The sequence below is a fragment of the Schistocerca americana genome, chromosome 5, assembly GCF_021461395.2.
Source record: "Schistocerca americana isolate TAMUIC-IGC-003095 chromosome 5, iqSchAmer2.1, whole genome shotgun sequence".
NCBI classification, from domain to species: Eukaryota; Metazoa; Arthropoda; class Insecta; order Orthoptera; family Acrididae; genus Schistocerca; species Schistocerca americana.
Genome location: NC_060123.1, coordinates 387,835,610 through 387,862,002, shown reverse-complemented (window position 1 = coordinate 387,862,002; position 26,393 = coordinate 387,835,610). Strand labels below are relative to the sequence as shown.

Sequence of the window (26,393 nt, the reverse complement as noted above, 5' to 3'; positions counted from 1 at the left end):
GATTATGATTTAGAAGAAGAATTTGTAATCAGCCAGTGGGTTAACACAGACGGGGCAGAAATGATCAAACAGTCTATCAGTGTTGAAGACTGCATTTCTTTATTGGTTAGGTCATCGGAAAAGCTCACCCCGCACTCGTTTATAGCAAAATCCCAATCAGCAGCCATTAAAAGATTGAAAGAAGACCCACCACCCAAAACAGCAATTATTGTGATGGATTTCAGTGAAAATTATTCCTTTGTTATACAAAATGAGATCCAAAGTTACCATTGGAATAGAGGTGGTTGTACTCTACACCCAGTTGGAGTTTTTCTAAGAAATGAGGAAAACAATGTTTTTGTTTCCAACCACTGTTTTATTAGTGATGACCAAGAACATGACACTGGTTTTGTTAACTTTGTACAAAAAGAAATTACAAATTGGCTGTCATTACTCAGTTCACTACTTTACAGATGGTTGTGCTGGGCAGTACAAAAATAGAAACAGTTTTAAAAATTTGACTGAACACTTGAGAGACTTTGATTTGGAGGCCCAACACTATTTTTTTGGACTAAGTCATGGGAAGTCAATTTGTGATGGCCTAGGAGGAACCATTAAAAGAATTTTAAGGAAAGCCAGTCTACAGTTTTCTGACGAAGGACAAATAATGACAGCAATCAATGTGTACAAGTTTTGTGAAAAAAATATTGAAAACATTCATTTGCACTTTATTGACAATAAAGAAGCTGATTTGCTACGGTTAAAACCAGAAAAACGTTTTCCAGCAACCCGAACCATTCCTGGAACAAGAAGTTTTCATAACTTCAAACCACTTCCAACAACCAACCTTGAAATTAGAAGGACTACAGATAGTGTAAAACCCTCCTTAGTCTTTTCTCTCCATTCTTCTTCTGACTGGGTTAGTGTTGAACCATCCATAAATAGCTATGTGGCTGCAAATTATGATGGTAACTGGTACTTTGGACTGGTAAAAACAATATTCAATGATGAGGAAGATGCAGAAATTCTATTTCTACCTCCTTCAGGACCAGCTGAATCATTTTATTGGCCTGAAAGTAAGATTCTTGCATAGTGCCTTTGGAGCACATAGTCTGTGTAGTAGACGCACCTCAATCAAGTGGCACTGGAAGAATGTATTACTTCAAAAAAGACTGTATCAAAAGAACTGAAAGCTCTTGGATGAAGTGGAAAAACAGTTTGAATCAGCATTAATGTTCATTAAAAAGACAAAATTACTCAAAAAATTCAATGTTTCAAGCAATCAGTTGGGTTATACATAAGTGTCGTAAGTACACTATCTTTGTACATAATTCTAATGTAATCTACTATAATTAATAAACATGTTAAAAAGCCATCATTATTTTTGTTTTATCAAGTAGCCTATATGTTTAACAGTAAATTAAAACAAATTTGAGCATTCTATCAGGTCTGAGACTCTAGATATTACAATTCTTATAAAACAAAACATCTGTTAAAAAAAAAAGAAAAAAATACATATATTTTTTTCATAGAAAATATTAATATATTTTAATAGTATCATTTTTATCTTCAAATATGTGTAATAAATAAATTTGCTGCAAAAATTCATGATGTTATCTAAAAGAGTTTTTAAGATAAGCAATTTTAAAGTTTTGAATACAAATTAAATTTACCATTTCCGAAGGTTCGGAAAACGCAAAACATAAAAACTTTAAAAATTTATATAAAAAAAACTATAAGGGATACGGCAAAAAAAATTTGCAGTTGTTGTCAGGATGGTATTAGAACCATTTGCGCAAAATTTCACGAAAATCTAAGGAGGTGGGTGTAAAATTTATTTTTTATTGGGTGATTTGATATGGAATGACCCTATAATGAAGAGTGGTTTTCTTGCAAAGGAGACACAAACTATGAAGTTATCATCAATGAAGAAAAAAGTCAATGACTGCAGAAATGACACCTGTCAAGTTAAAACAAAGTTGAACATGGTAAACATCCTGAAACCTGCAGAAGTGCCAGAGAAAGGAAGCACCCACCTTAGGTGGAAGACTATGCTGTATTATAGTTGGAGTCACGAACAATGGCAGTCAAATTTAGGCTTGTTCTGTACATTTACGTCACGTATTCTCCGACAGCCAATGAGGATTTAGAAATGTTCTGAGCACTCAGCTGTGAATGCTGTAGTAGTTTAGTGAATTTCTATTCCATTTGGTCTGAGCTGTTATCGCTGATGGTGGTCTTCATAAATTCTGCATAAGCAAGCATGAGACAATTTGTAGGATACATGCTTTCTTCAAGCAGAAAGCACGCACATCTGCCTACCACAACTATTGCTTGGGATTGCCAACAATGCAATCCCCGTCCACACCTCGTGTGAATTGCCATCATTCATGAATCGTACTATAAAATTAAATGCAGAATTGTATGTTTATGTTTCTGAGACTTTCAGTGTTATTTACAGAAGATCAGATAAAGAAAAATGGCTTCATGCTGTAGCATAATACATGCAAGCAATCAACAAAAACAAGACTGGACTGTGTGTCAATTACCTGAAAACAAGAAGGCTATATGAGGATATTCTCACCGAAAAGAGTTTGGCTCTAATGAAATGTAGCCAGGTTGACAACTTTGAAAACATCACCTACTGTTATGAATTATGAAAAATTGATGGTTGTGCTGGGCAGTACTTTGCTCAATATCAGATGGATATAGTGCCGTATTTCATGGAAATTTAGATGAAGTTTGGCATGACTGAATGCAAGCCAATCAAAGCACCTATGAAATTAAATTACAGAAAAGTAGAGGGTGACAGGAGTTTTTGGCTTTGTTTTGGTTTTAGGGCGCAAAACTGCTATGGTCATTAGCGCCCGGACCGTGACTTAGGAAACAATAGAAACCGAAAATGGAGAACAGCAGAAATGGGAACAAAACTCAAAAAATTGGAGAAACTAAAAGCAGAAAGAAGGCTTAAAAATCCACTACAGAAAGGGGTTTGTGGTCCCCAAAAAAAGCTTCAAATGACTGACGTCATTTCACTGTCACTAATAAACTCGAGAACGCGATTGGCCGAGCGCGTGTCATCTGCTAAAATTGACGATATATCAGGCGACAGCTGGAGACGGGCGCGTAACGGAGTAAAATATGGGCACTCAATTAAAATGTGTCTTACCGTCCACAGCTGAGAGCAGTGGGGACAGAGTGGGGGACGATCGCCGCTTAAAAGATGTCGATGGCTAAAAAGACAGTGCCCTATCCGGAGTCTAGTTAAAATTACCTCCTCCCGATGACGCGTTCAGGAGGAAGAGGTCCAAGCACAAGGAAGAGCTTTCACGTCCCACAATTTATCATAGGGAAGTGTCGACCAATGTGCGTACCATAAAAGAACAGCTCGACGACATAAAACGCTCCGTACATCGGTGAAGGGAATCGACTGAATAGCTGGCCGAAGAAGAGAGACTGCAGCCTTGGCCGCTGTATCGGTCGCCTCATTCCCACAGATACCAGCGTGTCCCAGGAGCCAGAGGAATGCCACCGAAACGCCCCCCATGTGGAGCAAGCGCAGACAGTCCTGAATCCGGTGGACCAGAGGGTGGACAGGGTAAAGAGTTTGGAGACTGAGGAGAGAGCTGAGAGAATCTGAGCAAATAACATACTGTATCCGCTGATGGCGGCGGATGTAATGGACAGCCTGGAGAACAGCGTAAAGCTCCGCAGTATAAACCGAACACTGGTCGGGAAGCCGAAACTGATTTGGGGTGTCGCCAACAATATAGGCACTCCCTACACCTAACGATGTTTTTGAGCCGTTGGTGTAAATAAATGTGGCTTCCGTCATTTGTGCACATAGAGCAGCAAATGCCCGACAATAAACAAGTGTAGGGGTACCATCCTTGGGAAATTGACATAGGTCTCTGAGCAAGTCGATCCGGGGACGGAGCCAAGGTGGTGCTGTACCCCAAGTTGTCAAGAAGGTTTTAGGAAAGCGGAAGGAAAGAGAATGGAGCAGTTGACGGAAGCAGACTCCCGGGGGTAGTAGGGAGGAGGAGCGGCCTGCATACCCTACATCAAAGAAGGCGTCGAAAAAAAGGTCATGGGCGGGATTAGCAGGCATGGAAGACAGATGGCTAGCATAACGACTCAGAAGGACTGCCCGCCGATTGGATAGCGGAGGTTCAGCAGTCTCAGCATACAGGCTTTCCACAGGGCTGGTGTAAAAAGCTCCAGACACTAAACGTAATCCACGGTGGTGGATAGAGTCGAGTCGCCAAAGAATAGACGGCCGAGCAGAGGAGTAGACTATGCTTCCATAATCCAATTTCGAGCGCACTAAGGCGCGATAGAGGCGGAGAAGGACCACTCGGTCCGCTCCCCAAGAGGTGCCATTCAGGACACGGAGGGTGTTAAGGGAACGCAGACACCGAGCCGAAAGATAGGAAACGTGGGAGGACCAGCACAGTTTTCTGTCAAACATAAGACCCAAGAATTTAGCGACGTCGGAAAACGGAAGGTTGACAGGACCTAGATGTAAGGAAGGCGGAAGAAACTCCTTACGTCGCCAAAAATTAACACAAACGGTCTTACTGGGTGAGAAACGGAAGCCGGTTTCGACGCTCCACGAGTGGAGGCGATCGAGACATCCTTGAAGACGTCTTTCAAGAAGGCTGGTCCGTTGAGAGCTGTAGTAGATCGCAAAATCGTCCACAAAGAGGGAGCCCGAGACATCAGGAAGGAGACAATCCATAATTGGATTAATGGCGATGGCAAACAGTACAACACTCAGCACGGAGCCCTGGGGTACCCCGTTTTCTTGGGAGAAAGTACGGGAGAGAGTAGTGTTCACCCGCACCCTAAATGTGCGCTCTGCCATAAATTCGCGAAGAAAAAGGGGCAGCCGGCCTCGAAAGCCCCAAGAGAACAGTGTGCGGAGGATGCCTGTCCTCCAACAGGTATCGTATGCTCTCTCCAGATCAAAAAATATTGCTACCGTTTGGCGTTTCTGGAGAAAATTGTTCATGATATAAGTGGAGAGAGCAACAAGATGGTCAACGGCAGAACGATGTTGTCGGAATCCGCATTGGGCTGGTGTTAAAAGACTGCGGGATTCCAGCCACCAAGCTAAACGGTAATTCACCATACGCTCCAAAACCTTACAGACACTACTCGTGAGAGAAATGGGGCGATAGCTAGAGGGGAGATGTTTGTCCTTTCCAGGTTTCGGAACGGGGACGACAATAGCTTCCCGCCATCGCCTGGGAAAGGTACTGTTGGTCCAAATTCGATTATAAAGGCAAAGGAGGTAACGCAGGCTATGGGTTGATAAATGCAGCAACATTTGGACATGGATACCATCCGGTCCTGGGGCGGAGGAGCGAGAAGAAGAGAGTGCATGTTGGAGTTCGCGCATGGAGAAAACAGTATTGTAGCTTTCGCGATTTTGAGAGGAGAAAGCAAGATGTCGCACTTCTGCTGCACGTTTCTTCGGGAGAAACGCTGGCGGGTAATTTGAAGAGCTCGAAATCTCAGCAAAGTGCTGACCCAATGAGTTAGAAATTGCGACGGGGTCCACTAAGGTATCATGCGCGACAGTGAGCCCAGAGACCGGGGAGAAACTAGGCGCGCCTGAGAACCGTCAAAGCCGACTCCAAACTTCCGAGGAGGGAGTGAAGGTGTTAAATGAGCTAATAAAGAATTTCCAGTTTGCCTTCTTGCTATCACGGATGACGCGACGGCATCGCGCACGGAACTGCTTATATCGGATACAGTTGGCCAAAGTTGGATGGTGACGGAAAATGCGAAGAGCACGTCGCCGCTCACGTATTGCGTCACGGCATGCCTCGTTCCACCAAGGAACTGGGGGGCGCCGGGGCAATTCGGAGGTGCGTGGTATTGAACGTTCCGCAGCTGTGAGAGTAACGTCGGTAATGTGTGTGACCTCATCGTCGACGCTGGGAAAGCGACCGTCATCGAATGTCGCTAGAGACGAAAAAAGTGTCCAATCGGCTTGGGCAAACTTCCAGCGTCGCGAGCGCATATATGGCAGTTGAGGCTGCAGTCGAAGAACACATGGAAAGTGGTCACTCGAGTGTGTATCATCAAGGGCGAACCATTCGAAGCGCCGAGCTAGCGGAACAGTACTGACCGCAAGGTCCAAATGAGATAAATTTGCCGTGGAGGCAGACAAAAATGTGGGGACCCCAGTGTTGAGGCAGACTAGATCCACTTGGTGGAAGACGTCTAGCAATAGTGAGCCACGTGGACAAGGATGTGGAGATCCCCAAAGCGGGTGGTGGGCATTGAAGTCCCCAACCAGCAAATAGGGGGGTGGAAGCTGAGCAAGAAGATGAAGGAGATCAGCTCGTGCCAGTGGTGTGGACGATGGAATGTATACCGTACATAGAGAGAACGTGTATCCAGAAAGGGAAAGACGGACGGCGACAGCTTGGAAGGAACTGCTTAAGGGGATTGGGTGATAATGGAGAGTATCATGGAGCAGAATCATGAGTCCTCCATGGGCTGGAGTGCCTTCAACAGAGGGGAGGTCGTATCGGACGGACTGAAAATGAGGGAGAACAAAGCGGTCATGGGGACGCAGCTTTGTTTCCTGAAGACAGAAGATGACCGGCGAGTAGGATCGTAAGAGGATCGACAATTCATCCCGATTGGCGCGAATGCCGCGGATATTCCAGTGGATAATGGACATAGGGTGAACAGAAAATGGAGGAACGTGACCAAGGGTGCTGTCAACTCAACGACTGCTCAGAGCTTGCGACCGACAGCATGGAATGGCATTCAGTCGAAGGCAGAAGATCCTGATCCATAGGTTGGTCAGGAGCAGCTCCTGCCACCAACGATCGGCCAGTTGACCGGCCACCAGCAGTGCGCCTCGGCGACACAGAAGATGGCCGAGGGCGATTTCCGCCAGGTGGTGCTGTAGTTGGGACACGCCTTGGCGGAGAAGGAGAGGAACTGTGTTTCTTCGTAGCCTTCTTGGAGGTATGATGTTTAGATGAAGGAGGAACCGATGGTTGTGAAGTTGCAGTACGCAAAAACTCCTCACGAGAATGCTCTTTTTTCGAAGACTTGGCCTCTGACTTTTGGGCTCGAGATTTAGCAGAACCCGACGAAGGGTGAGCCATAGAGTGGGCAGGCGAAAGTGGTGAGGTTGAACGGGCGATCTTTGCGCTGGCCGATCTGACAACCGTAGTACTAAATGTGAGGTCGCAAGTCTGCGTGGCCGCCTCCTTTGTTGGCTGAGGAGAAGCAAGGACAGTGCTGTATTTTCCTTTCTGAGGCACGGTGGGCTGTCGACTGGCGAGTAACTTTCGAGCAGCAAAGGTCGACACCTTTTCCTTTACTCTGATCTCCTGGATGAGCTTTTCATCCTTAAAAATGCGGCAATCTCGAGAGGAAGCAGCGTGGTCACCCATACAGTTGATGCAGTGAGGGGATGGAGGTGGACAAGCACCCTCATGGGCATCCTTGCCACACGTAACACATTTGGCCGGATTGGAACAGGACTGGCTGGTGTGATTGAACCGCTGACATCGATAGCAACGCGTAGGGTTTGGGACATAAGGGAGAACGGAAATTATCTCATAGCCTGCTTTGATTTTTGATGGGAGTTGAACTTTGTCAAATGTCAAGAAGACAGTGCGGGTTGGAATGATGTTCGAGTCAACCCTTTTCATAACCCGATGAACAGCGGTGACGCCCTGGTCAGACAGGTAGTGCTGAATTTCTTCGTCAGACAATCCATCGAGGGAGCGTGTATAAACGACTCCACGCGAGGAATTTAAGGTACGGTGCGGTTCCACCCGGACAGGGACGGTGTGGAGCAGAGAAGTACGCAGCAATTTTTGAGCCTGGAGGGCACTGTGTGTTTCTAACAACAGGGTACCACTCCGTAATCTGGAACAAGACTTTACAGGACCCGCAATTGCGTCGACACCTTTCTGAATAATGAAAGGGTTGACCGTGGAAAAGTCGTGACCTTCGTCAGACCGAGAAACAACAAGGAACTGTGGCAACGATGGAAGAACCGTCTGTGGCTGAGACTCAGTGAACTTACGTTTGTGAGCAGACAGTGGAAGGTGAGGAAACCATTGCGGAAGAATCCCCCATGATTACCGGCGTCTCCGATGGCGCGCTCCTCCCTTGTGGGGGCCCTCACCGAGGGCACACTCGCCTTAGGTGATTGTTCACACCTCAGGTCACACCTCCCGACAAACGGACGGAGGGACCAATTGGCACTTTCGGAAGGTATCAGCTCGGGTAATCACCCCTCCCTGGGCCTGGCCGTTACCAGGGGGTACGTACGTGTCCTACCTGTCTACCCGGGGTGGGGAATTACGCGTTACCCTGTCACCGGCTACGCAAGGAAGTGCGTGGGTCGGCCTTCAGACACGCACAGGGAGGAAGAAAGAGACAGGGAAAGGAAAGAAGAGAGGTCTCAAACGCCGCAGCGGAGAAAAGGGTAAAGAGAAGAGGTAAAAAGAAGAGGTAAGGAAAAGAGAAGGACGATGAAAGATGAAGACATACAAGCAAGGAAGGCGAAGAGTGCAGTACATTTACAAGCGTCCGTCTCCGGATGTAGGCACAAACCATACTCCCCAGGGGGGGAGAAGGGGAAGGAAAGAGCCAGAGGTGAGGGGGGGGGGGGGGGGGCGAAGATGGGGGATGGGGAAGGATACGGAAAGGGAAGGTATGCAGCCCAGAAAGGAAGGAAGGCCACATTAGCTCGGGGTCCCGTGCTCGCTACACACGTATCCACAAAAGAGTTGTGGATCCCCTGGGGGGGACACGGAGGGTGTTGAGGGATCGCAGACAGCGAGCCGAAAGATAGGAAACGTGGGAGGACCAGCACAGTTTTCTGTCAAACATAAGACCCAAGAATTTAGCGACGTCTGAAAGCGGATGGTTGACAGGTCCTAGATGTAAGGAGGGTGGACCAAACTCCTTTCGTCGCCAAAAATTAACACAAACGGTCTTACTGGGAGAAAAACGGAAGCCGGTTTCGATGCTCCAAGAGTGGAGGCGATCGAGACATCCTTGAAGACGTCGTTCAAGAAGGCTTGTCCGTTGAGAGCTGTAGTAGATCGCAAAATCGTCCACAAAGAGGGAGCCCGAGGCATCAGGAAGGAGACAATCCAAAATTGGATTTATGGCGATGGCAAACAGTACAACACTCAGCACGGAGCCCTGGGGTACCCCATTGTCTTGGGAGAAAGTAGTGTTCACCCGCACCCTAAATGTGCGCTCTGTCATAAATTCGCGAAGGATAAGGGGCAGCCAGCCTCGAAAGCCCCAAGAGAACAGTGTGCGGAGGATGCCTGTCCTCCAACAGGTATCGTATGCTCTCTCCAGATCAAAAAATATTGCTACCGTTTGGCATTTCCGGAGAAAATTGTTCATGATATAAGTGGAGAGAGCAACAAGATGGTCAACTGCAGAACGATGCTTTCGGAATCCGCATTAGGCAGGTGTTAAAAGACTGCGGGATTCCAGCCACTAAGCTAAACGGTAATTCACCATACACTCCAAAACCTTACACACACTACTCGTGAGAGAAATGAGGCGATAGCTAGAGGGGAGATGTTTGTCCTTTCCAGGTTTCGGAACGGGAACGACGATAGCTTCCCGCCATCGTCTGGGAAAAGTACTGTCGGTCCAAATTCGATTATAAAGGCGAAGGAGGTAACGCAGACTATGGGTTGATAAATGCAGCAACATTTGGACGTGGATACCATCCGGTCCTGGGGCGGAGGAGCGAGAAGAAGGGAGTGCATGTTGGAGTTCCCGCATGGAGAAAACAGTATTGTAGCTTTCGCGATTTTGAGAGGAGAAAGCAAGATGTCGCTCTTCCGCTGCACGTTTCTTCGGGAGAAACGCTGGCGGGTAATTTGAAGAGCTCGAAATCTCAGCAAAGTGCTGGCCCAATGAGTTAGAAATTGCGACGTGGTCCACTAATGTATCATGCGCGACAGTGAGCCCAGAGACCGGGGAGAAACTAGGCGCGCCTGAGAACCGCCAAATCCGACTCCAAACTTCCGAGGAGGGAGTGAAGGTGTTAAATGAGCTAATAAAGAATTTCCAGTTTGCCTTCTTGCTATCGCGGATGATGCGACGGCATCGCGCACGGAACTGCTTATAGCGGATACAGTTGGCCATAGTAGGATGGTGGCGGAAAATGCGAAGAGCACGTCGCCGCTCACGTATTGCGTCACGGCATGCCTCATTTCACCAAGGAACTGGGGGGGCGCCGGGGCAATTCGGAGGTGCGTGGTATTGAACGTTCCGCAGCTGTAAGAATAATGTCGGTAAGATGTGTGACCTCATCGTCGACACTAGGAAAGTGACGGTCATCGAATGTCGCTAGAGACGAAAAAAGTGTCCATTCGGCTTGGGCAAACTTCCAGCGTCGCGGCCGCATATATGGCAGTTGAGGCTGCAGTCTAAGGACACATGGAAAGTGGTCACTCGAGTGTGTATCATCAAGGGCGAACCATTCGAAGCGCTGAGCTAGCGGAACAGTACCGACCGCAAGGTCCAAATGAGAGAAATTTGTCGTGGAGGCAGACAAAAATGTGGGGACCCCAGTGTTGAGGCAAACTAGATCCGCTTGGTGGAAGACGTCTAGCAATAGTGAGCCACGTGGACAAGGATGTGGAGATCCCCAAAGCGGGTGGTGAGCATTGAAGTCCCCAACCAGCAAATAGGGGGGAGGAAGCTGACCAAGAAGATGAAGGAGATCAGCTTGTGCCATTGGTGTGGACGATGGAATGTATACAGTACAAAGAGAGAACGTGTATCCGGAAAAAAAAGACGGATAGCGACAGCTTGGAAGGAAGTGTTTAAGTGGATTGGGTGATAATGGAGAGTATCATGGAGAAAAATCACGAGTCCTCCATGTGCTGAAGTGCCTTTAACAGAGGGGAGATCATATCGGACAGACTGAAAATGAGGGAGCACAAAGCAGTCATGGGGACACAGCTTTGTTTCCTGAAGACAGACGATGACCGGTGAGTAGGATCGTAAGAGGATCAACAATTCATCCCGATTGGCTCGAATGCCGCGGATATTCCAGTGGATAATGGACATAGGGTGAACAGAAAATGGAGGAATGTGACCAAAGTTGCTGTCAACTCAACGACTGCTCAGAGCTTGCGACCAACAGCATGGAGTGGCATTCAGCCGAAGGCAGAAGATCCTGATCCATAGGTTGTTCAGGAACAGCTCCTGCCACCAGCGATCGGCCGGTTGATCGGCCGCCAGCAGTGCGCCTCGGCGACACAGAAGACGGCCGAGGCCGATTTCCACCTGGAGGTGCTGTAGATGGGACACACCTTGGCGGAGAAGGAGATGAACTGGGTTTCTTTGTAGCCTTCTTGGAATTACGATGTTTAGAAGAAGGAGGAACCGATGGTTGTGAAGTTGGGGTACGTAAAAAATCTTCACGAGTGTGCTCTTTTTTCGAAGTCTTGGTGTCTGACTTTTGGGCTCGAGATTTAGCAGAACCTGATGAAGGGTGAGCCATAGAGTGGGCAGGCGAAAGTGGTGAGGTTGAACGGGCGATCTTTGCGCTGGCCGATCTGACGACCGTGGTACTAAAGGTGAGGTCGCAAGTCTGCGTGGCCGCTTCCTTTGTTGGCCGAGGAGAAGCAAGGACAGTGCTGTATTTTCCTGTCTGAGGCACGGTGAGCTGTCGACTGACGAATAATTTTCGAGCAGCAAAGGTCGACACCTTTTCCTTCACTCTGATTTCCTGGATGAGCTTTTCGTCCTTAAAAACGGGGCAATCTCAAGAGGAAGCAGCGTGGTCACCCATACAGTTGATGCAGCGAGGGGATGGAGGTGGACAGGCACCCTCATGGGCATCCTTGCCACACGTAACACATTTGGCCGGATTGGAACAGGACTGGCTGGTATGGTTGAACCGCTGACACCGATAGCAACACGTAGGGTTCGGGACGTAAGGGCGAACGGAAATTATCTCATAGCCTGCTTTGATTTTCGATGGGAGTTGAACTCTGTCAAATGTCAAGAAGACAGTGCGGGTTGGAATGAGGTTCGTGTCAACCCTTTTCACAACTCTATGAACAGCCGTTACGCCCTGGTCAGACAGTTAGTGCTGAATTTCTTCGTCAGACAATCCATCGAGGGAGCGTGTATAAACGACTCCACGCGAGGAATTTAAAGTGCGGTGCGCTTCAACCCGGACAGGGAAGGTGTGGAGCAGTGAAGTACGCAGCAATTTTTGTGCCTGGAGGGCACTGGCTGTTTCTAACAACAAGGTGCCATTCCGTAATCTGGAACAAGACTTTACAGGACCTGCAATTGCGTCGACACCTTTCTGAATAATGAAAGCGTTGACCGTGGAGAAGTCGTGACCTTCGTCAGACCGAGAAACAACAAGGAACTGTGGCAACGATGGAAGAACCGTCTGTGGCTGAGACTCAGTGAACTTACGTTTGTGAGCAGACATAGTGGAAGGTGAGGAAACCATTGCGAAAGAATCCCCCATGATTACCGGCGTCTCCGATGGTGCGCTCCTCCCTTGTGGGGGCTCTCTCTGAGGGCACTCCCACCTTAGGTGATTTTTCACACCTCAGGTCACACCTCCCGACAAACGGACGGAGGGACCAATCGGCATTTTCGGAAGGTATCAGCTCGGGTAATCACCCCTCCCTGGGCCTGGCCGTTACCAGGGGGTACGTCCGTGTCCTACCTGTCTACCCGGGGCGGGGAATTACGCGTTACCCCATCACCGGCTACGCACAAAAAGGCGTGGGTTGGCCTTCAGAAACGCACAGGGAGGAAGAAAGAAAGGGAAAGGAAAGAAGAGAGGTCTCAAACGCCGCAGCGGAGAAAAGGGTAAAGAGAAGAGGTAAGGAAAAGAGAAGGACAAAGGAAGGATGAGGACATACAAGCAAGGAAGGCGAAGAATGCGGTACATTTACGAGCGTCTGTCTCCGGACGTAGGCACAAGCCATACTCCCAGAGGGGGAGAAAGGGAAGGAAAGAGCCAGAGGTGAGGGGGGGGGGGCGAAGGTGGGGGATGGGGAAGGATGCGGAAAGGGAAGGTATGCAGCCCGGAAAGGAAGGAAGGCCACATTAGCTCGGGGTCCCGTGCTCGCTACACATGTATCCACAAAAGAGTTGTGGACCCCCTGGGGGGTGACAGGAGACTGCATGAAAAAAAGTGTCGCACAGAAAATTAATAGTATGTTTGCTGTACGTGCTGTATGTAACTCAACCAACCAACCTGATTTAAGTTATGCTGTTAATTATTTCAGTTGTTATCACAGTGATCCAAAGGAGTTACACTGGAGGGGTTTGAAAAGAATACCGAGTTACAAGGGCGAGTCAATGAAAACCTTAAATTTGTAATAACAAATCGAAATTTTGTGCCGATATCCTGTAAGTTGGTAAGCGTGCTACAAAGAGCTTGCAGAATGGTCTGCAGGTGGCAGCATGGTGCAGATGCACACAACTTCAAGTTATCAGTATAAAGATGGCCGCCCCACTTGCGACTTGTACCAGGGAAGAACAGCATTCTGTTCTTCGGTTTTTGTGAAGTGAGGATGTGAAATCTATTGAAGTCCATTGACAAATGAAGGTTCAGTACGGTGATGCATGTTTGTCACAGCAGCAAGTCTACGAATGGAGTAGGAAGCTCGCAAAGGGTGTGCCTTTAGTGGAAGATGCTCCTCGTCCAGGTCAGGTTTGAGTTGCGACTCCACAGAACATTGCAGCATGTTTACAGATTTAGTCATGGGTCAGCACACCACATTGTGCATGATGTTCTCCAGTTGTGAAAGTGTCTGAAAAATAGGTGCCACGCAGCTGACTCCTGAAACGAGAGAACAACGTGTTGATGCTTGTGTAGAACTTCTTCAGCACTACGAACGAGAAGGTGATGGCTTCCTTGTAAGAATAGTTACTGGGGATGAAATCTTGGTTCACTTCCTCCAACCGAAAACGAAGAGAGCGAGCAAGGAACGGCGCCATTCCTAATCACCAAAACCGAAGAAGTTTCGAACAGAACCATCAGCAGAAAAGGTTGTGCCGACTCTCTTTTGGGACGAAAAAGGCATTTTGGAGCATTACATGCCTAGAGGGACCACTGTCACTAGTACATCATATACAGATCTCCTAAAAAATCATCTGCGGCCTGCAATCAAATCAAAGCGACGTGGATTGCTTTCAGCATGTGTCCTTTTGCAACGAGATAATGCAAGGCCCAACACTGCCCGTACAACAGTTGCAACAATCACAGACCTGCATTTTGAGTGTCTTCCTCATCCACCATACTCACCAGACCTTGCCCCCAAGTGATTTCCATATGTTTGGACCGCTCAAAGACGCAATGAGAGGAAAGAAGATCCGTTCTGATGAAGAGGTACGCCACATGGTGCACGAGAGGTTGTGCAGACTACCAAAAGAATTTTTTTTTTCTAAAGGAATTTATGCACTTTGTAAGTGCTGGAGGACTTGCATTGAACATGGGGGAGATTATGTTGAAAAGTGATACAGCTTTGTACCATTTCTGCACAATAAATAATATTTAAAAAAAATATTTAAGGTTTTCATTTGACTCTCCCTCAAACATAAAAGATAGAGAGGGTTATAGGATGAATTACAAAACTGAAGAGAACAATGAAACTGTAGTAGTTTATCATTTCATGTAGGCTTTCGCGGCTGGCATCTTCATCAGTAAACACTTCCGGGCTAAGTTGCCGTGGTCGATCTGCAGAACTACTTCTCCCTGATGTTTCGTTCTCAACTACGGAGAACATCTTCCGAGGTGAGTCAACGACTGGCTGCTAGGAGCTGGGGCCGCCGCTTATATGGATATCGTAGGGGGCGCCACCGCACGTCACGTGGCGTCAATGTGCAGCTATCTCTGGCTATCGTCTGTTCTCTCGATTGCAGGCAATCGATTGTCGCGTGATTGATGCAACATCGACTGCCGTATCTTATCCAATTTTAATCCTTCTTCTTTACGATTAAAATTGTATTGATGTTTGTGGATTTCAATTGCCTCTCGTGTATAATAGTGCAACGTCCTCGCTAGCACGCTTGTTTCGCCAAATTTTATTTCGTGATCTCCATCCTTAAAAACATGTTCCGCTACTGCCGATTTGTCATTATGTCCCAAGCGACAGTTTCTTTTGTGCTTCCTACAGAAGATAAAAAGTATCTTTGTAAAACGGAGGCTTATCCTCCGAGATTATATGGATTACCAAAGATACATAAGCCTGATGTTCCTCTGAGACCAATAGTCAGCGCAATTGGAGCTCCTACCCAAGAACTACCCAGACACCTTGCCTCTTTGTTACAACCTTACATAGGCAAAACTGAGAGTCATATTAAAAACTCTCTACACTTCATTGAGAAATTGAGGGAAATTACTGTTGATCCTAATGACATCCTTGTCAGTTTTGATATAGTGTCTTTGTTCACGATGGTTCCAGTTGATGAAGGTCTCTCCCATATAGCCGATATGTTCCCTAATGATATAGTAGCCTTGTTCCAACACTGTCTATCCTCGACCTATTTTCAGTACAATGGTGAATTTTATGAACAGATTGATGGGGTAGCTATGGGAAGCCCCCTAAGTCCCACAATTGTGAATTTATGCATGGAATATTTTGAACATCAAGCACTGCAGTCGGCCAAAAAAAGCCCCTCGAAGTGGTATCGGTATGTGGATGATGCCTTTGTAATATGGAATCTTGAGGAAGAAGACTTGAATGATTTCCTGGTACACTTAAATAGTATCAACCCAAAGATTAAATTTACTATGGAGAAGGAGAAGAATGGACAACTTAACTTCTTGGATGTATCAGTTATCAAATGGGCAGATGGGACCTTAGGCCATAAGGTCTACATGAAAGGTACACATACTGATCGCTACCTCCATAAGAACTCAAACCACCCTAGGCAAAAGAAGGGGGTCATAAAAACACTAGTGGATAGGGCCAATAATATTTGTGAACCAGGCTACTTACAAGAAGAACTAAATCATTTACGAATGGCCTTTGCGAAAAATGGTTATACGAAAAACGAGATTAACCGAGCACTTCACCCAAATAGAAAAATGCCTAAAAATAGGAGACAGCAACAACCATCAGCTGGAAAAGTATTTCTTCCGTTCATCCATAATATCACGGATCGCATTGGGAAAGTACTAGCCAAGTTTCAGGTAGAGACCATTTTTAGACCTACTAAGAAAATTAGTGAATGCCTAAGATCAACAAGAGATGCTCGTCACCCCCTAGCCACCCCAGGGGTATATAAAATTCCGTGTAGTTGTGCCAGGGTTTACGTAGGAACTACAAAAAGAAGCATCAATACACGGTCGCTTGGGACATATCGACAAATCGGCAGTAGCGGAACATGTTTTTAAGGATGGAGATCACGAAATAAAATTTGGGGAAACAAGCGTACTAGCGAGGACGTCGCACTATTATACACGTATGTATAGAGAGGCAATTGAAATCCACAAACATCAATACAATTTTAATCGTAAAGAAGAAGGATTAAAATTGGATAAGGTATGGCGGTCGACGTTGCATCAATCACGTGACAATCGATTGCCTGCAATGGAGAGAACAGACAATAGCCAGAGATAGCTGCACATTGACGCCACGTGATGTGCGGTGGCACCCGCTACGATATCCATATAAGCGGCGGCCCCAGCTCCTAGCAGCCAGTCATTGACTCACCTCTGAAGATGTTCTCCGTAGTTGAGAACGAAACGTCAGGGAGAAGAAGTTCTACAGATCGACAACGCCAACTTAGCCTGGAAGTGTTTACTGATGTAGTAGTTTATGTTGATGCCGGGGGCCAACAGTGCAGACACAAAACTCATCAGGCTACGCTATCAAGCTCTTCGGTAACACTAAATTGGGGAACTAAAAAAACAGTACTGTAGCTTTTTCTTATACAGAAGCAGAATTTGCATCACTTGCAGTTGTGCTGGAGAATATTTGTGGTTTGAGATGCTATTCCAAGACCTAAAAAATTTGAAAAATGAAAAACTTGACTTATGAAGACAATCAGACTTGTATTGCATCTCCCTGTAAACAGGGACATAAGGGGCTAAAACACATAGATGTTAAGTATGAGTTTGTTACAAACTTACACTTGACAAGGAAAATAGATGCCAAGCATACCGCTTCAGAAAATCAGTTAACTGATATTTTTACAAATTCCTTATGAAAACAAAAAATTGAAAACATGTCACAAGGATTAGGAATATGAAATGTTGTATATAAAAATTACGTAGCGTTGAGGCAGAGTGAAGGAATAGCAATTTATGTCACACTCCTCATGAGCTCCTTGATATATTAATCTTTGGTTATCGAGTGTCTTGGATTTTCCCTTTTTTCCTTGTAGAGTATCACTGTAAATCATTGTTGTTATGCATGTTCGCTATTGTGTTCTTAATTTTTCTACGCTGACTAAATCAGTTTGGCCTAAATGTTTCTTGTTTGCAATAATGCTCTGCAAACTTTTTTTTCTAACACAGATTTTTTACTGGTTAATCATTTGATAGATTTGGACGACTGCTATCTCAACACTACTTTTAATTTAACACAATCTTTTCGATTGTGATTTTTTTTTTTCATGACATGTGAAAACATTGTGTAGTTAAGACCATCAACCTATTCTTTCATTTTTGGAATAAATGTACAATAACAGGAAGAAATAGGTTATAACTGTTAACTAGCATCTGTTTCTCTTTTACACCTTCTGTTAAATACAGACAGTTCGAAATAACTGCTTCTAAATTTCAACTTTTCACTTGCTTCTCTTTATGCCTTCTAACCTCCAATGGAGCTTTCCTGTTATGCTTCTGGACTAGCATTTCAGGAGAAACAATAGAGTTGAGAGTCCAACTTAAGCTTTAGACCATATGCTGAGAAAGAAATACAGAACCTACAAATCCATTCGTTTGCTATGATCCACAACATTCTCAGACTGGAAGTTATAAACAGCTCAGTATGTCCAATACTTGTAAAATATTGTTCCGTAACAAGATTTGTAAATATTTTAATACCTCATATTTGTTGGCAACACTGTCACCTTTTAATCTCTTAGAGGTTGTGCCACACTACAGATCAGTCTGAGGTAAAAATTTATGAGAGGCTGAACACACACGTCTTTACGGATGTGTAAGTAATGCCTGTCACAGAGTATTATGGGAAGTTGTAGTGGCAAAAATAGCTTACTTCTATAGCCAATTGCGTAATGACATTTTCATTTTGATGGTCTTTGAAATAATAACGTAACAACAACATTAACCAAATGCTAGTGTAAATTTTTATGGAAAACACTTCATTTGCAGGGTCAAAAACAGCAGAAGCAACGAGTAATCGAGAAACAGACAAGAATAAAATGAAAACTAGCAAGCTTCCAGAAAATAAGGAAGTGTACGCACGCAAACAGTGCCACCTGAGCACGCAATTCCAATGTTGTAGTATGGTCAGTGGACTCTAGTAAGGGGTTGTTTTGTAAAGGGTGGGTGAAGGAAGACAAAGGCAGGAAATGGGAGGACGGGTTGGGGAGGGGTAGCCAGTGGCCCTGAGCTGGGCAGCTTTTGGGCAGGATGGGAATGTGAGAGGTGGGGGCAGCAGGTATATGGGATGTAATGTAGCACTTTGGCACCTGAGCCAGTGAGTTTGCGTGGGGCACAATGATGATGACATGAAGGCATGGAATGGGAGGGAGTGACAGGATAGCGAAGGGGAGACTGTTTGGTAGAGGGTGTGGACACAGTGAGTTAGTGGAGATTATTTTATACCAATAACAGAAATGACAATATGCACAATGACATAACTGATTAACATTTGGTCAATGGTTACCACGTGCTATCTTCCATTGACTACTTCCAACTTGACATAGATACACATTGCCAAGACTGATAATCTACTATTCTAAAGCAACTGATATCACCTCTACTACACATTTATTATACGCAAAATCTACTGCACACAAATTTTGCCCTGTCCCCTTGCTCCAAAACATCTTTGTGGTAACAGATTGACCTACAGCATAACCTGAGTTCTAAGATTTGGTTTAAAGGTGATAATTTGGTTGTGAGTTTATGTAAGTACGTTCAGGGAATGTGGTATTATATGATACCCCAATCCTGTTTGTTTTTTGTTATTTTTTGGGGAAGGAGACCAGACAGCGAGGTCATTGGTCTCATCGGATTAGGGAAGGATGGGTAAGGAAGTCTGCCGTGCCCTTTCAAAGGAACCATCCTGGCATTTGCCTGGAGTGATTTAGGGAAATCACGGAAAACCTAAATCAGGATGGTCGGACACGGGATTGAACCGTCGTCCTCCTGAATGCGAGTCCAGTGTGCTAACTGCTGCGCCACCTCGCTCGGTACCCCAATCTGCGATGAATATTTTACAAATTATATAACAAATATGAAAAAAAGGGGGGGGGGAGGTTGGAGCTATGCAACTCTTACCCAAATTTTCTTTCATGGTGATGGGAATTTTTGTGGCTACCAGATGATAATATTCAATGCAAAGTTTTAAGTCATGTGACCTACATTCCGACTTTGGGCAGAAACGGATTACTTACATTGACATTTTATCGTTTATACCTTAATATAAGAGTGCTGTTTTACTTTGCTGCTTATACAATAATATGCTTTATACGTGAATACATGTGAAATATATTTATCCATTATATAGCACAATTAAATCTCTTGCAAAATATGTACTGCAATTTTCAGAATTCATTTGAGCTACTATTTTCATTTACAGGATTGCGTTGCAATCACGATACATCAATGACAAGTCAGAATCCATCAACGACAGCTCAGAATCCACAAGTCAGAACACTTTTTCAAAGTGAGAATGTTATCTTGACTTTCGGTATTGTCACAAGTGTCCCATGAATGAAACTATTCTAGAAGAGATTTTAACTAGTCTCTCGTGCTGTATACATCAAATGAAAGGTTGCACGGTGTAGAAAGTAAACAATATTCTAAGAAAAACTGAAGTTAGAAATAATGTAACAAACGGCCATTTGTACCTGCAAGTACCCTGCATCAGCAGCAGCATAGAACTCGCTAAGATTCTCAAATTCCTTTTCCACACCAGGAAGATCATCTGCCAATGCCACACTCCGTACATAATAAAATATACCCATAAGTACCTGCAAAAATTTAACGCAGAAGTTTTTACGTAGAGAACAGCTGATCGCCCTCATTGAAAAAAGAGCAGTAATGAAACTTACAAGTTGTATGATACCCCAAACGCTTATAATAAGTCCGCAGAGCGACAGCTTCGGTCCACAGAACTTCATTATTAACACTATACTTCCCCGTTGTTCAAAGTTTAATAAAAAAAACTTCTTCCTCAACTCCCGGCTATGCCCATGAAATGTATCTGGGTTGGTTACGCCTTCACTTGTTACTCATGTGATCTATAGTCTCGAACCCTCGGGTTTGTCCAAAATGTGAAATTAAATGAATCATATTAGTAACTTGAAAATATGCTTCCATAGCGAGAAAATAATTTTAAGGTTTTTTAATGTATAATCAGTAGTTAACTATTTTCTCAATGAAAATGTTTATTGGAGTGAGTCAATGTTGTACATAGTTCTGTGAATCTTTGGTATGAGGTGTAGGAACGAAACATGGTCGATAGGCTGGGTAAGGATACTTGTGACTGTTTCTGCTATAGAATGTGATAACACAATTTGGAATTTCAAGTTTTTATGGATGTTTTTCATACGCATGCTGCGATTAGGCTTTCTTTATGTCAATAAAAGATACTTGTGCGTGTCTTAGTACTTAGAAGAGATAGTGTAATTTGAAGTCTTTTTCCTAATGTTATGGGTGTGAGCAGTTTAAAACTGTCAGTAATAATGTGTAATGTTTCTAGTTAACAGTGAAGCTAATGCGCGACGCATTGCCATGGTGGAGAGCTGCTTCGGCAGTTCGGGACAGGTAAGATTATTTCTTACTCATACAGCTAATGTCACCAAATATGATGCGTGTTGATTTGGATAATAAGGAAAAACAAGCGTCGCAATCTAGAATCTTCTGTGAAAAGATTTTTGATGACAGAGCTACGCAAACTGAAAACGTTTACGCGATAGCTCCGACAAGAGAGTAAGATATTTACAAGAGTATGAATACCGTACAGGGTAACAAGTAGTCACTAGGTTACACATTGATGAGCAAGGGTGAAAAACTCAAGAGAAATTGAAAGAGTAATACAGACCGAATGATAGATACACGCCACACTTTGCTCAATAAAAAAACTTATGCCAGAGTAGAACAATTTCTGTCTTGAACAATTTTGTGTTAAGGTGCTAAATATGTTTTTATAGCATTATTCACCATATTATTTTGGTCTGAGCCATCCGTTTATTGGCTTTTGAAACTGTTAACTACCAGTTGCCCTTCATCACGCCACACAATTGTAGTTGACACATTAAAACAGCCAAACCAGAGAAGCAACATTCCAGTATCTAGTACTGTGAAAATTGCTTCCATGTGATTTGTACTTCAATAAGTGCACAAGCATATCTTGAAATAAGTCTGTTACTTTGTTGTCATCTGCTTTGCAGTTGTAGCTTTTAGCATTGTGCACTTTTTCTAAAAGCTTGTAGCAGCAGTAACTACCAGAGATGATGTCATTGCAACCACCATTTGTTTAACACTATGAACTGTAGGCAGAAATGTAGCTGTCACTTCAGTTACTGTTGTAGTTTATGTAGCTAAATGATAGGTAACAACTATTTAAGGGACAAAATAAGCTTATGCTTTATTCGCTCAATGCATATTAATACATTTGACTACCAAATTATATTACGTTGCCCTTTCAACAAACACGGAACATTTATATTCCATAGAGTGTAATGCACTCTGCACGTCATATCTTGTGCACCACTATGCAAGCTGAAAAATGTTTGTTCACATATCCCCAATGCCCACCCCTGAAATAATACTTTTCAGATACTCAACACTATACATTCCAGGTTAAACCATAATGTTTCACCAGCTTCTGAAATTTGTCCTTACTGAGAGGCTTAGTTAGGAGATCAGATAACATTTCTTCTGTGCATAGATAACTGAGGATTATATTCCACTGTTCCACGTGATGTCTTATAAAGTGATGCTGGGTTGACAGAAGCGTCCTATTCCACCCATCGGCTTTGGTCCGTGACATAAGGGTGTTGTGGTGTGTAACGTCATGACGGCGTGGAGTTTGGTTTGTGAGTGTGACGTGTTTGTAGATGTTGTCGTGTTGTGGTTTGTTGTGCTCTCTGGTGGTATGTTAAAGGCTTTAGTTTGTGTGGTGTAATGGGCTCAGTTTAGTCTTGCTCATTATACAGAATTGTTCGAGTGTTGGCTGTGTTTGTAGTGGAATTCATTTCAGTGAGTTAACAATTTAGTGGTTTTGTGTGAAGGTCGTGTCATAATTTGAGTAAATTAATTGGTTGTTGTTTTTGTTCAGGAATAGATATGAAGGATAAAATTAAATAGTGCTCATCTGCATGATATAATGGGAAATACCGTTTTGGAGCTGATAAAGTTTTTACAGCTGTTTGGGTTACTTGCTGGGATCGTGAAGTGCTCCATTTGTGGGCAAGAAATGAAGCTGACTGAAGTTCTGGCATCTCGGTCCAGGGACTGTTATATGTGGCGATGTCGAAAGGATTACATTTGACGTTCCATACGGTGTGGTTCCTGTTTTGAGAAGTGTAGGTTGGGCATGCGTGAGATTTTACTGATTACTTATTATTTTTGTTATAGGTCCTCACACAGTTTTTGTGCGCTTGAGACTGGTGTGAGTGAGAGGAGTGTGCTTGATTGGTTTTCTTTTTGCTGTGAAGTGTGTTCTGAGGTTATTAAGTACAGGCGTAAGTTGGGCCGGCGTGGGGTGGTTGTGGAAGTGGACGAGCCGCAGTTTGGGAAAAGGAAGTATGGGAGGGGTAAGTCTGTGGTTGGTGTCTGGGTGTGGGGGGGATGTTGTTCCGGGGCCGAAGGGGGGGGGAGGAGAAGTGTTCTGAATGTGTTTTTAGGGTTGTGGAAGGGAGATCTAAGGAGGAATTAGTGGGGTTACTTGAGGAGTACATAGAACCGGGGTCCACAGTAGTTTCAGATGCATTTTCTTCATATAGGGGGTTGGGTGAGAGAGGATTCAATCACGTAGTCATTAACCATAGCTTAGAGTTTAAAAAGTTATGAGACAGGGGCTTGCACAAATACAATAGAGGGGATGTGGGGGGCTGTTAAGACAGTTTTTGGGAGGGGGAGAGGCGCTCTTCCAACCTTCAGTAGATGAGTACTGTTGGCGGAAGAGTGTCCCTGATGGCTATTGTGTTTTCTGTTTTTTTTTAATGGCTGTTAGTAAAATGTATAGGCCGAAAGTGGTTGGTTAGGGTGGGTGGGTGGCTGGGTGGCTGGCTGCGGCTCAGGATGGGGTGGGTGGTTTATTTTGAGTTAGACTGTGTGTGTGTGTGTGTGTGTGTGTGTGTGTGTGTGTGTGAGAGAGAGAGAGAGAGAGAGAGAGAGAGAGAGAGAGAGAGAGAGAGAGAGAGAGAGAGAGAGAGAGAGGGGGGGGGGGGGCGGGGTGTTGTTTGTATTTTAGTTGTGGAGGATCTATTTTGGTGAAGTTTTTGTTGAGTTGTAATGTGTGATTGAGAATTTTTTATGTTGCATTTGGTTTTTGTTTATGGTTTTTTTATATTTTTGGGTGAGGGGGGAGGTTGAGTTGGTTGGGGGGGGGGTGAGGTGTGGGTGGGTCGGGTCGTTCTTTTGGTTGAGTATTTTTTCGTTGGTTTGTGGTTGTGCGGTTGTGTGTGTGGTGGGGGGGGGGGGGGAGTCTGGGTGTGTGCCTGTGTGTGATTGTGGTGGCCAACCTAGTTTGTTGCGTTGGAACTTTTTTGTGGTAAGTTTTTATTTTTTTGTTTTTGGTGTATGTGTTGTGTGTTGGGGTCGAGGGAAGTGTTTTATCACAATGTGTGGCTCTGGCTGTTGGTATTGGTATCGGGAGATATTTTTGAGCTGTGTAGGTCAAGGGAAGTGTTCGGTCCCAATTTATGGGCTCGGGAGCTGCTGTTGTGCTATATAGCTCAGGGGAAGTGTCCGATTCCAGATGATATTGTGTTTAGTGGAATTTGGGGAGTTTCGTGTTGTCGGTTTTTTTTCGTCGTTTTGCGTGGTTTTGTATGGGGGTGGGTGTCTAAATTTGTTTATATTTAGTTTGTCCCCACCAAAAAAACCCCAATTTCCAGCGCTTGTCCCATTAGTGTCATTAGGCTTTTTGTGAAACGTGTGTGTGTGTGTGTGTGTGTGTTTTTTTTTAATGTATTTTCGTCTTTATCATGTGTATGTAACGACTTTATATGTGTCATATTGGAATCGTGGTTTATAGTCGTTTCCGCCATATTTGTGATGTCACAGGTCAAAAGAGACAGGTGGGATCGGATACTTCCGTATTTCCCAAAATACCACAGTTAGCTTTAATGTTGGAGGAGATTCTATTTCACTCATCAGTGTATGGATCCAAAGAGCTTCTTGGATAGTGGAGGACAAGGCCATATATTCAGCTTCTACTGTACTCAAAGCAACAATTCTTTGTCTCTTACAAGACCATGGTATCAATCCTCCCATTAGTCTAAAATAACTTTGTGTTGGAATGTCTGCTTTCCAACTAATTTCCCCAGTCTGCATCACTGTATGCTTCCAAATTTTCCAGTTTTAGAATATTTTCACTTATAATTAGCAGTTCCATTTAAATATCCAAACACATAATCATTGGCAAATATTTCTCTGGTAATCGAGCTAACAATAAAGTTCCAATCCATTCAAACACAATTTCAAAACGAATATTCCTCAGACAATTGGAGATTGAAATTATTTTATTCACATATTCATCCATGCTTTTCACTTATTCAATCTTGTGGTTATCAGGTCACGCAGTAATCCTACTTTTCTGGTTAAACCACCATCTTCAAATGTGTTTTTCAGTTTGCCCCGTACCTCCTTTGCTGACATAGTCTTTTCTGTGTGAACATAATTCACTGGATGAATTAAAATGTTTAGTTTTGATTTCGCCTTCCGATCCTTAGTAGCAAAACTTGATTCTACAGGTGCCAGTTTACCGTTTGTGATGTCCCATAAGTCATTAAGTGCAAATACGCCTCAACAGCAAATATCCAGGTCGCGTAATTTTTACTCCCTACAAGCCGCTCTGTTTGCGGTATCTGTGGTGTACTCATTTTACAGTTATTTTCTTCTTTGTATAGCATACACAATTCAAGTTTATACGAACTTCCGCACACCTTTTGCGCAATCCAGTACCTGGGCCCATAACCTGTTGTAGTTTATGCAGATTAACACAGCTAAATGATAGGTAACAACTATTTAAGGGACAAAATAAACTTATGCTTTAATTGCCAAACACATTTTAATACAATTGACTACCAAATTATATTACGTAGCGCCGTCATCAAACACGGAACATGTATATTCCATAGAGTCTAATGCACTCTGCACATCATATCTTGTTTTTTTTCACATATCCCCAACAGTTACATGCCAACATCATAACATTTCCAAAAGTTCTGTCCACCATGATATTGTAAGTCAATCATTGTTTTAAAGTTTGATTTGTAAGATCAGGAATTAACAACCCGATATTGTGTTGGTGTTCAAGTTGACAGTTTAACCACAGTTTTGAATGAACAACAGATGTAGGGGTATGTGGTGCCTTAAGAAACCATTGAATGTCAAAGATGTTTTAGGTAGCACTGTTGTATCCTCATTTCATCACACATCTGGTGCTGTAGTCCAGCATGACAGTTGTGTTGTTGTGGTCTTCAGTCCTGAGACTGGTTTGATGCAGCTCTCCATGCTACTCTATCCTGTGCAAGCTTTTTCATCTCCCAGTACCTACTGCAACCTACATCCTTCTGAATCTGCTTAGTGTATTCATCTCTTGGTCTCCCTCTACGATTTTTATCCTCCACGCTGCCCTCCAATACTAAATTGGTGATCCCTTGATGCCTCAGGACATGTCCTACCAACCGATCCCTTCTTCTAGTGAAGTTGCGCCACAAACTCCTCTTCTCCCCAATTCTATTCAATACCTCCTGGTTAGTTATGTGATCTACCCATCTAATCTTCAGCATTCTTCTGTAGCACCACATTTCGAAAGCTTCTATTCTCTTCTTGTCCAAACTATTTATCGTCCATGTTTCACTTCCATACATGGCTACACTCCATACGAATACTTTCAGAAATGACTTCCTGACACTTAAATCTATACTCGATGTTAACAAATTTCTCTTCTTCAGAAACGCTTTCCTTGCCATTGCCAGCCTACATTTTATATCCTCTCTACTTCGACCATCATCAGTTATTTTGCTCC

At 44.2% G+C, this 26,393-nt stretch overlaps 2 protein-coding genes across 3 annotated transcripts in view; one reads left to right on the top strand and one right to left on the bottom strand.

Moving 5' to 3' along the window:
• Nucleotides 1-20,438, bottom strand: part of LOC124615391 (ribonuclease kappa-B) — a 28,261-nt gene extending 7,823 nt beyond the window's left edge. The window contains exons 1-2 of the mRNA XM_047143217.1: nucleotides 20,242-20,438; nucleotides 20,038-20,160 (exon numbers count right to left, since the gene is read on the bottom strand). Coding sequence (XP_046999173.1) covers nucleotides 20,038-20,160; nucleotides 20,242-20,310 — 192 coding nt within the window. The 5' untranslated portion in view covers nucleotides 20,311-20,438. The remainder of the gene's footprint in view (nucleotides 1-20,037; nucleotides 20,161-20,241) is intronic.
• Nucleotides 20,439-20,575: 137 nt separating this feature from the next.
• Nucleotides 20,576-26,393, top strand: part of LOC124615390 (pleckstrin homology domain-containing family F member 2) — a 133,913-nt gene continuing 128,095 nt past the window's right edge. Inside the window, exons 1-2 of one of the 2 annotated variants that reach the window (XM_047143216.1) lie at nucleotides 20,576-20,659; nucleotides 20,892-20,956. In XM_047143216.1, the coding sequence (XP_046999172.1) occupies nucleotides 20,644-20,659; nucleotides 20,892-20,956 (81 nt within the window). In that variant the 5' untranslated portion in view covers nucleotides 20,576-20,643. The other variant, XM_047143215.1, reaches the window with a different exon arrangement.